This window comes from Cydia amplana, chromosome 4 (assembly GCF_948474715.1).
Source record: "Cydia amplana chromosome 4, ilCydAmpl1.1, whole genome shotgun sequence".
NCBI classification, from domain to species: domain Eukaryota; kingdom Metazoa; phylum Arthropoda; class Insecta; order Lepidoptera; family Tortricidae; genus Cydia; species Cydia amplana.
This window is the reverse complement of record NC_086072.1, coordinates 2,954,088-2,968,781: the sequence shown is the minus strand read 5'-3', so window position 1 is coordinate 2,968,781 and position 14,694 is coordinate 2,954,088. Positions and strand designations below refer to the sequence as shown.

Here is a 14,694-nt window from a genome sequence, read left to right as displayed (position 1 = left end):
GAACGACCAAAAGTCGTGATAGATAAATAAAATTATCAGTTTCGTACGGTAGACTTTTTAAACTTGGTCAGCTAAACGTAGGAGTAGGACACATGTCGTTAGAAATTTCGCAATTTATACATTTTAAACTTAGGTCAACTGAACGTAGGAAAAAAGATGATTAGTATTTTCGTGCACTAGCAGTAGGTATTGTACTTTAGACATTTAAAACATAGGTAGGACATGCATCTGTAGGAATTTCGTACATTAGACAATTTGTTTTTTGATGTTGTGTCTTTAGGAATTTCGTACTTAGGATTTTTGATTTTCGAAATTATGCTACATAACCTACTGATGTGCCACTAGAAGATGCAAAATGCGAAACTGCTACAAGGGAAATCATCTCATATTTGAAGGTATTTTTGAAATAAATATTGCCATGAGATCCAGAAATATCTGAGAACATTTAAAACTTAAGGAATAGGGAATTTGGTGACAAGCGCTCAGTCCTGTTACATTTCGCGAAGGGATATCCCTTCGTGTGGCAAACTCGCGCGGTGTGAATGCCAATTCGAAATTTAATTAATTAACAGGAAGTTATAATTCCAATAGCCAACAAATGTATAGGAAGGGAACTTACAGAAATTCTATATTTCAATAATGATTGCGAATCACAAAACCATCGTGCATCGCTCTTACCTTGACCCACCAAACTCAAAACAAAAACGGCCGTTTTAACTTTGGACGCATAGATTGACGAATCCAGCAACATAGAAACTAGTGTGATTGTGATGTATTCAAAAGGGACTTTAATACAAGATACAGTACGTAGCGGCCCCCTTTTTTAAATATCTCGTTAAATTGAAATAATCACGATTATTTAGCAGTGGCGCTAGTGTGCACGTTGATGGGCTCTTAATAGTGTTGTGAATAACGCTCATTTTGAGGCTTAAAGACTCGAACCCTTAAGACTCTCGAGGCTTTACGCTTCAAAGGGGGCAAAGACGATTTCTTACATTCATACGTGCAAAATAAATAAATACAATTCTCAAATATAGTCGAGTCTTCAAGACTTATACGAGTCTTGAGGGCTCGAGTCTTTAAGCCTAAAAATAAGCGTTATTCACATCACTGGCTCTTAAACTTGAGCCTTTCCTAACGAGCCCTTGAAACCGACGAATTGTTAATGCCTTCTGTTATCACTATCATATTTTACCGACGAAATTTCAAACCCGACGGCCGTTTCGCTTCCATTCTGGTTTATTTTATGTATACGGAGTTGTAGGTATTGTTGCTAGGAATTTATATTTGACTCGAGGTTCCCGTGCATAAAAGAACGCAAATAGAAGCGAATTCCGAGGAATATAGCCTTTGATATAAATACGGCAGAGATATGGCGAATACCCCTTTTTATTGCGCGTAGCGTAGGTTTATTGAACTTGTCTCAGTTGTTTTGAGGACGAAATATCGTTGATACTTTATTTTTTGTTCAGCTATAAAAGTGTGATAAACATAGTAATAAGTAAGTACGTATTTAAAAATGTATGTGTTGGCTTAGAAACGCATATGTAGTCCAAAAACGTTTAAGTTCTGAAGTTGTATATTTGAATAGACCAGCGAAATTCAGCAATTTTTCTCTACAAAATTTGCAAATGTTAACTTGGTGTAATGTTTTATCTAACACCCAATATAAGGGTCTGAAAAAACAAGGTTCAAACAAACAAATTTTGTTAGTAAATAGTATATCAGGCTTTCGGTAAAAGAAACATCGCGTGAAAACCTGTATATTTATTTATTTACTTGTGCCAAGGAAACCAAATGTATAAGTAGAAGTTCTTAATTCACAATGAATCGCCATTGGGACTAAGACTAATATATCCCTCTCGTCCATAAGAAAAAGGTTTGTGCAAATGAGACGGAAAAGGCTGATTGTGATTAACTTACGAGGTATTATGCCAAGGACTTTTAGAAATGGGAAAATCAAGCAGGATAAGCCAATGTTGTGGAACTTTACAAGCCTGAATTGAATGAATCGTTTGTCTTTATCTGTCATTTTGACTTTGGAGAAAGGGATAAAACATAATTAACTAATTCAGACTCGTAAAGTTTGATGAATAAGGGGATAGATACTGGTTCTGACAGGTCATATTGTTCACAGATCGGCGCCGATAACCCCCGCCACGCTGCCGTCATGACGCTGCACTGGTGGATGCACTGGTTTTGGGTGACGACGCTGCTCACCATACTATGTAAGTTCATTTTACCTTTAAGTATCACATTTATGTAACACTCCTACTCCTACTACGTGTGACGCCTAAACTTTTTTTGGCTTAAATATAAAACTTCACACTCGCAGAACAATTTAACATATTCCGATGTTCTGTCGCAGTAATTTTCTATCTAGTTACTTATCGAGTACCTAATTACTAATCTTATATCAACAGAAAACTTGAAACAGAATATGTAAATCTCAAACGTCAGTCTGTCACAAAATGAATCGTAAAAGAAGCCATTTACGTCAACGGCGAATAATTCAGCATTTTTGATGAACTCGTATGCAGCTCTCAATTCAGCTCCGCATATTTTACGACTGCGGATACTGAAGTACTTAGTTACATCAAGTATTCTGCTCGCTGCCATCTCGGGGCTAATCAGGGATTGTATTATAATGGGTTGGAGTCTTGGTAGTTTTGGCGAACCAGCTTAAGTTACCTAGACTTTTATTTACTAGCATAATGTTTTTTGTATGGAGTGGACGATAACCAAGTGTTTTATTACTATCTAACTACTTTGTTACTTTTTACAAGTAAAATGAGAAATAAGATACTAAAATAAACATAAAACTAATATCTTGTACAGTCTAACGTAGTGTAACGGATTATGCAAATAAATTATAATAAAATGAAGCTACATTTTGCTTTCTTGCTCTACTCATCAAGATCTAAATCGCCACATCTCTGATTACGCAAAAATGTTTCGTGTTTAAATTTTGGACTAACACTGGTTTACCTGAGAAGATGCGGGCTCAGCACGGTTCCATTTTTATCGACTATCACTATGCCCGTCACTTTCGCACTTACATACTTGTTAGAACGTGACAGGCATGGTGATAGACGATAAAAATGCGACCGTGCTACTAGGGCTGCACTCTAAAGCGAGAGGAATAAGGTAGGACTAGTGCAAAGTTACGTCTTAAAATGTTCTGCATTCTGTCTGAGAGCCAATCGGGTTTTACTATTTTCTGGTGGCATAAAGTCTTCTTGCACATTTAAGTATTTCCCTAAATTCTATGTGCGGGGAATGTCATGTCATGATTTTTTTAACAAGCTTTTATTAGGTCGACCTGTATGTAACTATGTAATGGAATCTAAGGTAACTAATTTAACCATCTTCCAAGGATCTTAGCGTCATGAAAATTGGCAGCTGTATGTAGTTCTGATGACAATACAATAATATGGTACTGTCGAAGTGATCTGATGATGGAGACAGGAGGTGGCCATAGGAAGTCTGTGATGAAACAACGCAACCTAATTGTGTTAGGGGTTTTTAGAATTGTCTCGATGAGTATTAGTCGTCTGTCGTAAGAAAAGTACAGTCAGCGATAAAAGCTTGTACCAAAAATTAAATTTTTGCCAAAAACTTATTAAGAATTCATTTTTGCTTTTCATACTTGTTCCAGAAATAATTTCGATGCAGTATATCTATATCTTTTGACACAATTTACTTTAAAATTCGGAGAATGATTAAAGTCCAAATGAGAATTATTCAAGTCCGATTAATTCCGACAGCCTAACACAGTATTTATTGTCTCAACTAAATTTTACTCAACAGTATTTCCCAGATGAACAAAAGACGATAAATCTCAATAACATCAATTTGGATCCTAAACAAATCTGTGGGGAGTGAGGGAACGGAAAAATAACACTATTTCTTTCAGGCTAGGGATACCAGACTTATCTTGACGTATTACTAGAAAACAAATCAAATTTATGTTATGCAATTTATTTTATTTCTGTTATTTCAAGTATAAACTAACACTACTATAACAACTAAATACGGAACCCTAAAAGCCACCAGCCACATGCTGCGATGAGGCCATTTCGTGGCACTTTAATCTTATTTTGTGTTTTCTTTCATATTATGTATTGTCTGTGCTTACGAATAAATTATATTCTATTATATTCTATTCTATTCTATTTTATTCTAAAAAGATAACTAGGTATTACGTGCTGAACTTACTGAAATAGATGTCATATACGAATGTTATTGGGTTATTCATAAACGTTTTTCAAATCTAACAAGCCGTGGATAATCGTACGACTCTGTCTGTTATTTTAACATTTATATTTGTTAAAAAGAGACTAAAAATTTACGAAGGCTTGCTACAATGTTATAAATAAGAGGATTCGTTTTTAGAATATAATGATTAATTTACAGAATGCCATCTGGAAAAACTTCCTAGTATATGGCCGAAGCGCCCTAATTCGTGATTTTGTTAGAATTTTTCTTTACGCACGCGACGTAGAAAACATTTCCGTTTCCAATACTATATAAATCACGAATGCTTGAATTATGACCCGAATTCTCGTGTTTCCAATTACTCGTACCTACTTATTAAGTTATTATTAATGTTGTGTTGATGCTATCTTGTCCTTGTTAATTCTTTATGCCACCATATTTACGTCCTTTAAATCATGAAACTCTCGTGAGACTCGAATATATCATTAAGTCTAATAAACGCTCGACATGTTTCGATCCAATTTTCTGCTAGGAGTACCAACTGCCTATGTTACCTTAGAAATAAGGAGGTTTTCCGACATATTTGCCACTTTGGTCTTCACTGACTTTTTGAATCCGTACGGCTACCATCAGTTTGGCACTGACATAAACGCCATCGAGAACGTAATTTACTTTCTATACATCTCGTTTGCACTAATATGCGAGTACGAGCGAGATGTATAGAAAGTAAATTACGTTCTCGACGGCGTTTATGTCAGTGCCAAACTGATGGTAGCCGTATACTGACGTTATAATAAAAACAACATATAACGAATATGTTTTGGCTGACCGCGTGACGTCAGTAGTGTATTATGCATAATATAGACTGCACATGTGTCCTAGCACACGAGTGCATCTGCTGATTAAATCGTTTAGCTGGGGCGCGTCAATTCCTGCTCATAATTAACCTAAATAGATAGCTGCACATACTTAGACATGCATGACACATACTACATATACGTTCGTACGTTCTACTGTTTTTACTGATGTTCCTTTGTAAAGTTTCCGAAATTGAGCACCCTACGAATACAAACTTTCCACCAATGACAACAGCACCTTAGTTTATATCGCGTCTGTAGAAAACAAGCATATAGTCTGTTCAGAAAGAGAAGAGTCGTGGAATGTATCCCCATACATTCCACGACTCTTCTCTTTCCGCACAGACTCTACTTCCAGATGGTAAAAAAATGGGTGTTCGCAACTCCAGGGATGTCAAACGCGCGTTGCTTCCATTTATAATCCTATACTGTGTTTTCTGTAGAACATCTCTATAGGGAGTACATTCTACAGCCATTTCTCCAAGTAAATTCTTACTAAACTAATAACCGACGCGCTCCAATGAGAATTAATCTGCATTGCAAATGTACAAACATTCTGAATGTCCCTAATTGCTGCTACTCGTAATCCCATCTCGTCGGCGCATCTCGTACAGATGCATGTGTATAGATGAACTCGAATTAAATCTGGCTATAGACATGGGTGAAAATCATTTAAAAGTAAATATTTGAATTCGGTTACCGCGATAGTAACACATGAAATAAAACTATGGTCACGGATTATATCGCGTATGAATTTAAAAATACATCTCGACGTTTCGTACCCTTTACAGCGTTTGTGGTCACCTGTTGACAAATAAGGTGAAATAAAAATTACACATCTTATTAATTTCTCAATTTCAATAACATTGAGCTCAATAAAACTCTTTGAATAGTCAAGATCAAACCTATCACCTATCAAGTGGCACTTTAAATAAGCTGACACGAGTCTGAAAAACCTCAAGTAATCTCACGCTCAACTCAAGATCGAGTTACATTGTAAATGTATGTAGATTCGTATTATGTAAAATATGTCGGCACCTTCCTAATGGCGCCTAGTTAAAGATGTGCAAGTTGCGGAAAGTTTCCATAAACTTCAATAAATTTTCGGAAATTTCATGAAACTTTCAATTCTTGGAAAGTATCAATTCTCTCACAAAAATGTAAGAAATTTTCCGAATTTTTCCTACGTTAAATTTCCGAAACATTTCGCAATTTTGGAAAGTTTCCTTAGGCACATCAGTACGCCTAGTCTATCTTTCTATTATATATCGTAGAGCATTCGATTTTCTTATCTCCTTAAACTATATTAATCGCGTAATACTGCGTTATTCCATTGCTGGGCAATGACATGTTTCGTAAATTGTCAAGAGTGTATTTTTATGATACCTTCTACCATCCAGTGCATTTTGCCTGTTGACAAAGTGATATGACCTTACCCTGCCAATGCATTTCCTGTTGACCTCAGGTAACTCCTTCCCGTTGCACATTTAAATTTTAAACACGAAAAATCGCTTGTCAAAAGAATACTGATACGCATATCTAGAGCCAGCTTTACTCTTAGTCCTAAAAGCATTTCTATATTCGGAATAAATCGAGCGCACATACAACACGAGAATATTAAATAAAATTGTTCACTCAATATTTTTGGAATGTCTCTACATTACGTTTTGCCTTATATCTAGAGCCATCTTTACTCTTAGCCTTAAAAATATCTACTTATAAGTTTTGGGAATAAATGAAGCGCACATACAACACGAAGATATTGAAAGAAGTTGTTCATTCAATATTAAGTTTGAAAGTCGCAATGTTACCTTGTGCATTTGAATAATGTTAAAATATTAGTGAAGGTGCTTTATCATTGTTTCAAAATAGAGCATCACCTTTCACGCCTTTTTAACAAGAAGTTCATTCCTATAATCACATTCACGTGAAGTTTGTTCTGAATTCAGTACAGTTTTATAAAGATTATCTCTAGTTGGTTATCTAAAATTGAAATCTATGTCGATTTGGCTGTCTTTTAGTAAACGGATTTTCCTTTCCTACAAAAACATATAGAAATGGGATTGAGTTGGAAGTGTCAACTAGCAGGGTATTTTCTCTTCAGGACATTGATATGATATGACTATGTTTTAATGTTAGCGTAGTTAATTTACTTAAAAAGCATGGGCAACAGTTATCTAGAGGGTTATGGTATTAAATCTTAATCTCTAGCCGCTCAGAGGCCTATAAATAGGTCTTATATTCCATTGTATTTTGAATCTTTATTTTGTCACATCAAAATTGTGTTTGTCTTGTTATGTTTTTATGTGTTGGTGGCTAGAGGTTAAAGCTGTCATATTTTACGTCATAGTGTTGGTTTGGGATGATCGACTGGTTTGCCTAGGTTCAAATTCGTGAGCATCGTGCAAGTGAAACTAATCCTTGCCCAATAAGGCCCGTAGCCTGGGAAATGGCACATCTCGATGCTCTATAGCAAAGGGCACTTGCGTCACAGTTCAAACGGTGACAGATTGCCGTGACTTTATTATACCGACGAGAATATTTGTACGTACTGGGCTATAACAGCGAAAATCGAAGTTCGCAAATTGGGGGCATCTTTCTCTGTCACTCTAATTACGCCTTCATTGGAGTAAAAGTGAAAGATCCCCGCAATTTGGGAATTTCGGTTTTCGCGGTAGCCCCTTTTCCTGGTGCTCAAATTATATCAGAACTTTAGTATAACGGGTTTAATTGTGTGTTTAATGGTAAAATTTCGGAAACTTAGCACATTTTTGTATGGGGAATGTATTGTCTCGTTTGAAAATGGAACATTCTTAATTATTTCTGAAGTAATTACACTTTATCTTGAAAAGTATCCGTGTAAATAAGCCAAACAACTAGCTGAGTAAGTAGCTATCTGAGAAGTGGAATATTTTTTGAAATATATTTAATGTAGTAGGTACCTACTACATTATAGGTTCGTCCGGACCTTTGACTACATAGCTGTTACGATCCAATGATGCAAATAATAAAGATGAATACACAACATTAAAGAAAATTTAGATAGCTAAAATTACACAAATAACGTGCCATAAAAAATATCAAAATATTATATTCTTATAGAAACAAGTCAATAAGAATGTGTTCATTTACATGAAATGCTAAACAACATGAAACATTGAAGCGCTCTCTGTCACAATTTACAACATTCACCACATCCCCACGGGACAAACTCTCATGACAACGAAAACGTGACCCAGTTATGTTTCTGCGGTTTGATGCCAGCACACAATGAGTAAACAACATACAAGAATACTTTATGTTGTTTTTATTAGAGATGCCACGAATATTCGGCAACTATTCGGTATTGGGCCTATTCGGCCACTTTGCCGAATATTCGGTATTCGCCCGAATGTTGCCTACTATTCGGCCGAATACCGAATATCTGTTGCAACTACTTAAAAAGAAAAATTGCACAATAAAAATAACCAAAAACTATGTAGGTATATTTAGAATGTGTTCTTGGAAAGTTGTTAAATACGAAGACCATTATTTGAGCATTTGTTGGATAAAAAACATTTTATTTTTATCATGAGTCTGATTTGTTTGACTCTATTCATTAATTATGTTCAACAAAAATATATGTTAGCTAACGTCATCTAACGTTGAGCTTTGTTAGCGATCAGTTTTCATAATAATTGTGACTCAAAATGTTCGCTTGTCATGCCGAATATTCGGTCGCCGAATATTCTGCCGAGAGAGGGGCCGAATATTCGGTATTCGGTATTCGGCCAAAACCACTATTCGGGGCATCTCTAGTTTTTATTTTCAAAGGTTTATATGGTGTTATTATTTTTGCAAAATGAACGTTGTAACCTTGTTTTATAACTGATAGATCTGGCCGTATATACAAATATAAAATATACATAAAATTGCCTTAAATATTTACATTTTACAACATCACATATATGGTATAAGAGTTTTATTTGACAGACGAGAAGATGGTTCTAGTCCTAGTATTATTTCTCGGTACTGTTTCATTCAGCTCTCCAGAACCCCACTAAGCTAGATATTTTTTTATTGTATGGGCGACAAGTAGATCTGGCCGTACAAATATGTTTTGTATGATCTTATCTTATAGATATATGCAAAGGTGATCATGTTACAATATTACCTTGGTTATTTTAATTTCACAACATCAAATATGCTATAACAGTTTTATTTGACAGACATAAAGATATTTGGTCCTCGTTTTATTTATTTGGTACTGTGTGTGCTCTCTAAAATCCCACTCGACTAAGCGATAAAGAACTTCTAGTGTACCTAATGTCTGAAGAATATATTGCTGCGAAACAAGCTTACGAGTACGTCTGGGAAATCTATGTAATTAAAACTTTTTATTTATCTTTTACAGTTAAAGCCCAGGGAGACGATAATCTTGAAGCGAACCAAGAACGAAAAAGAAACTTTTTTATAAAACAGAAGACGATCGCATTCAGAATTTTCGTCGAAATATTCCAATTGTTATTAGTTTATTACGCTTACTCTTTTCTGCAGAATCTTTGTAACTTTTGATCCGTTTTATTTTATTATATCGCTTTTCTTTTTTGTTTCGCTTTACTAAAAGAGTTTTACCAAATTGGGATAATGATAAAATGTATCCGCTTCGATGATATTGAATTAACGTTCCTGAAATATTTGTGTCGTAAATGTAAACGCCCAATCAATATCATGAAATCTAATGGGTTTAACAGTAGTTTAGATAAGACAGTTTTATTTAACTGTGACTACCATAGATCCGGCGCTTGAGAAAAAACTATGCTCAAAACATATCGACGGTGGAAATTTTCACCGTCGATATGAACATATTTCTTCTCATGGCGAGTAGAGAAGTACCTTAAGTACCTCGAGAGGACCTTTTTTAAGTTTCGATGTCATTTTAGTCAGCACCACCTGGAAAAAGTATACCCTTAAGTTGAGGTCAAGTAACAGAGGACGGGTCACTAACTAAATCTAAAATTCTATGGTTTCATGCAGAAGGCAACCAAACTCAAACTATGCATCGCATTATATAAAAGAGTCTTTTTATGGTAGTCAGGATCGCCAATATGTAACATGAATATGAGAAAGAAGAATAAAGAGGTTATAAAATCTAATTATAATAACATCGTCATCATACGCACTCCGTTAAAATCCACGCCCACCGTACCTACGTTATTCCCCTGATGTCAATAACGTTGCTCCATTGCGCATAACATCAGCCATTGAAAAACAAAGTTTGAATTTGGAACTTGTAACAATAGAATAAGGTATATAATTGAATACATTTTCAAACGGCCGTTATATGTGGACGGCAGAATGCATTATGCGACATTATGGTGACCGGACTTATGTAAGGCTCGTAGTGAATGAGTCAGCTTGACCAGGGTTGTAGGGTTTCGTTTAAGCCAAGTCCACACGTTGCATAGATACGATTAGGTAAAGGGCAATTTATAGGGCAAACCTTGGCTTATCGGTGATACTTGGTAATTCGGTGATGATGCGTTGTTATCTTACGCTGAGCTTACAATGCTGAAATGTAAGCAATTAAATCGCTGCCAACCCAATTGCAAGCATCAAAACTAACAGCTGCCAACAATTTTATAGCTCGCATTTCCTCATGGTGAGAACTGTGTAAGATTATAATGCAGTATCACCGAATTACCAAGTATCACCGATAAGCCAAGGTTTGCCCTACATATTACGTGAGCTAGCGCATTAAATATGTTGGTGATGCGGGGTTTCACATACTTAGGTCGTGCGTAAAAATGGCTAAATATTGAAATATAGTTTGTCAAAGGACTGTCTCATTTCAAACATCGACAGAGAGAATCATACTGTCTTTGTCTTACACTAGTATTAGCACCCAAAAGAAAAGGATGAGTACCTATAGTTTTTTTTGTTCTTATTTACTGACAAATTGGTTTGACCAACTATAGCCTCCTAAGACCCAGAAGCGTTTGTTTTGTTTTTGAATTTGGAACCCTTATAGTTACTCAATGAAAGTTCAAAATATTTTTTGAAATATGTACAAAAATTTGTACACGGGGACTTAGGAGGTTAGAACATTTATTTGCTCATATGTGTGTTTAAACGGAGTCCAGTACGGATATGATGGTCGTTCTTGTCTACGTGACAGCGTGATAAAACGGTGTCCGTCACTTTCTTTCCCACGGTGTTAAACAGTGACAGTTATTTTATCACGTGGATAAAGATGGATAAAGCTATCCATAATAGGCTGGCAGTAGTGCCAAAACCTTTGCCTCTAATAATACTTCCCTCTTAAGAGCCAACAGGATGGTCATTTCTCCATATAAACGTACTCGACTGTTTCCTCCATGGGTTTTGAAGCTAGAGCAATGATTTTTTCAACACAGATTAATATTGTCAATATCTGTGTCGGACCGTTTAGCTTTTTTGGATATTTTTGTTTTTTAAGGCGCTAGAGCCCTTCAAAAATGGCCAAAATGCCTAATTGACTATGCCGCAATGAGAGGCGTGGTATTCAAAACTGATATCAATTAGCCAAAAACGCAAAACGGTCCGACACAGATAATTTCATAATCATTTAGATTTCCAAATTTGGTTACGATTGGTTAAGTTTTGGAGGAGGAAACAGTCGAGTACGAAACCTTGATTTTTGAGATTTTTACGCAGGATTCTTCGCCTTGTCCTTATCGCACTAGTTTTAGGAGCCGCTTCCGTTAGCGAGACGGGTATATTTACCTAAAATATTTAAATGTCAGCTCCTGTTTCGTCTTAATAAGCGTGTCGAGAAGCTAAGCAAGATGAGAATCGTTTGCAAGAAAACAAAACGAAACTCTAAGATAAACGGCAATAATGTATGGAAGGGAAATGATAGCGTTTCGTTTCTTTTTCTGCAAACGATTGTCACCTTGGCTATGCCCCCAGGTAACTAAAAATACTATTCATCTCGTCTTAATACTTCTTATGGATATCTACCGCTTAAAATAGTCTCGGTGTGGGCCAAGCCTTAAGCTTGTACTTAATACTCCTTATGGATATCTACCGCTTAAAATAGCCTCGGTGTGGGCCAAGCCTTAAGCTGAGTGTTAAGGCTTCTCTTTGAAAGTGTTAGGAATAGATCTATTAACCTAACACTTTGCCGGTTAATTTTCGATCGTTGAAAGAAAAGTACAGTTTGCAATAAAAACTTGTAACAAAAATAACATGACAAAAAATCAATTTCTAGCAACCTATAGGCAATGTCGCCTACCTACTCTCAAACTATACTTGGGTACTCAGTTTGCCTCAGAGCATTTAATACTTAATAGCGTAAATTGATCAAGTTGTAGCTTTTAGTTATTTTATTTTTTCTGGAACGTAATGGGTAGGTAAGTGCTTTCGTTTCCTCGGTAAACGCCAGCCGACTTTTTATTTCTTATTCTAGACGTATTTAGCTTTAAGCTGTAGCTTTTAGCTGTAGTTAATCTAAAAAGATATACACTGAAAACTACGATAAGACAAGCTTGCCTCTGCCCGCGACTTTATCCGCATTAGAAGACGTCGCCTCTATCTTGCAAATATTTCATGAACTGGTATAAATATGTGTTGGCGATGTTTCTTAATACTTAAAAATATAAAGCTGATAGATATACCGGATATAAAGTAAAAATACCATTGATTTTGCATTTAAACCCCAAGGGTACAAGTAAAGTACCTTGTTCAGTGTAAACTGCATATTAAAAACCGTGGTTAGCACCATTTATATCAATTTTATCTCACTTAATTGTATTTGCATGCAATTAACGTTGGCTTCAGATGGTTTTCATTCCGCTTTCAATTTGAAATTCAATTCAACACACCAATAAAGAAAGCAGTTAGTCGAGTCAGGTCGCTTCTGAAGTTTTTTATGTTTTTTAGAATTTTGCTAATCAAATCTAAAACTAAGGCCATGCGCTTGGCGGGGAACAGAACCCTATGGAGGAACCTGGTCTTCAACAGAAGGACATGATGTCACGATCCTCAGTATTGAGGGACCGACTGAAGAAGAAGAATCCAATCTAATAACCAAGAGTCAATCAATGAATAGTTTTAGATCCTTGAGCAACCAAGAAGATCATGGATAAATTGTCAGTAATACCTACATCATTTGCTATGACTCAAAGTAATAAAAATGAAATTAACATTAACGAAACAGTTAACATGCGGCCAGCGTCTTAGCAATGACGTCAATCCATCACAGCTATTCGTGCACAGAGATTTCTTCTATATTACAGACAGGTAACAAAATATAGGTATATCAACTTCTTCAGTGTATATCCGTGGAATACAGTTTTAAATTATAAACAAGGTTCGACCTCGCGACCTTTCGGAACACCGTAGGTACTGTCTTTAAAAAGAGATCTGATCAACCGAGTTACCGAAGCTTGCCCGACTCGTGGCAGTATTTCCGTTCCTTGCTTTTGTTTATACTTACGCTTTATGGAGGCACTTTTGGCGCCTTGGAACAAGATGGAGAAAAATGTATAAGGTATACTCGACGAACTATAAGCAAAGCAAACTTTTTTCTGAGAATTAACGTTCAAGTTTTCCTATCGCCTCACGGTGAAATATTAAAATAATGTCATCTCTAGATAGATCTTAAAACTTATTTTAATCTGTTGTTGTAACACTGAACTAAACTTGGTAAATGGAGAAATTCTAGCAGTCACCTGTAAAAATGTTTGCTCCTGACAGCTGGAACCTAATATAACGTTTGCTTTAACGAAATTTGTTCGTCAACCGTAACTTGTATCATTTTCTGAGGCATTATAATTTATAAGTTAGTACTAAAACCTAAGTAAACGAGCACGTGTCAGTTCCACGCAATAGTTACCTACGTTAAGTACACGCACTCGTACAAAAAACACAAGGTCTCCACAAGTTAATTAAGCCCGACCCCAATTTTATACGCGTACGCCTTTTGTTGTTTTTCCGCTCAACCAGGTATTTCGTACGTACTTACAGTCAGTATCAAATAGCTAGTGACGGCCGAAGAGGCCAAATAATATCGTAAGACACCATTTGTTACCATAACGATAAGGCGTGCCCCGATATATTTGGCCACTTTGGTTGTCAATATCTATTTGATGCTGACTGTACCATTGCTTCACACTGTGGACATCCGTTAATCTTATTACAAAGGTCACCGATGCCATAGTGGGGCCGAATACATTAAGAATAGGTAAAAAATTCGGCTTTCATATTTCTGTATACAGTTTATAATAAGTAATAACGCATTAAATAACTTCAATTGACATGGACAACTTAACCGAACCTGTTGAATCCCGATGAAAAATAAATAATAAGTAGATAGGATTAAAAATGTTATACCAAAGTTCGTTAATATAATGAATTTGCAAACCTTACGTTTCTACATATTACAATTTATAAACTTACGAAACTATGGGTTTAAGATATATTTTTCATAACGTACTTTCATTTTTAACATTGCCGTTAATTTTATTATTAATCGGTCGTTAATTTTCGAAATAATAATTAGTAGGAAGTTAAATCTTGTGGGTTTATTACACTACTTTGATATACGACGCAAATATAAATTATAATTATTTAATAATCTACGCTGAAACTACAAACT

General features: G+C 35.7%; 1 protein-coding gene across 1 annotated transcript in view; it reads left to right on the top strand.

The window, feature by feature from the left end:
• LOC134663079 (uncharacterized) overlaps positions 1 to 14,694 on the top strand; it is an 87,262-nt gene that overhangs the window by 61,733 nt on the left and 10,835 nt on the right. Inside the window, exon 2 of the mRNA XM_063519399.1 lies at positions 2,138 to 2,228. Within this exon, the coding sequence (XP_063375469.1) occupies positions 2,171 to 2,228 (58 nt within the window). The 5' untranslated portion in view covers positions 2,138 to 2,170. The remainder of the gene's footprint in view (positions 1 to 2,137; positions 2,229 to 14,694) is intronic.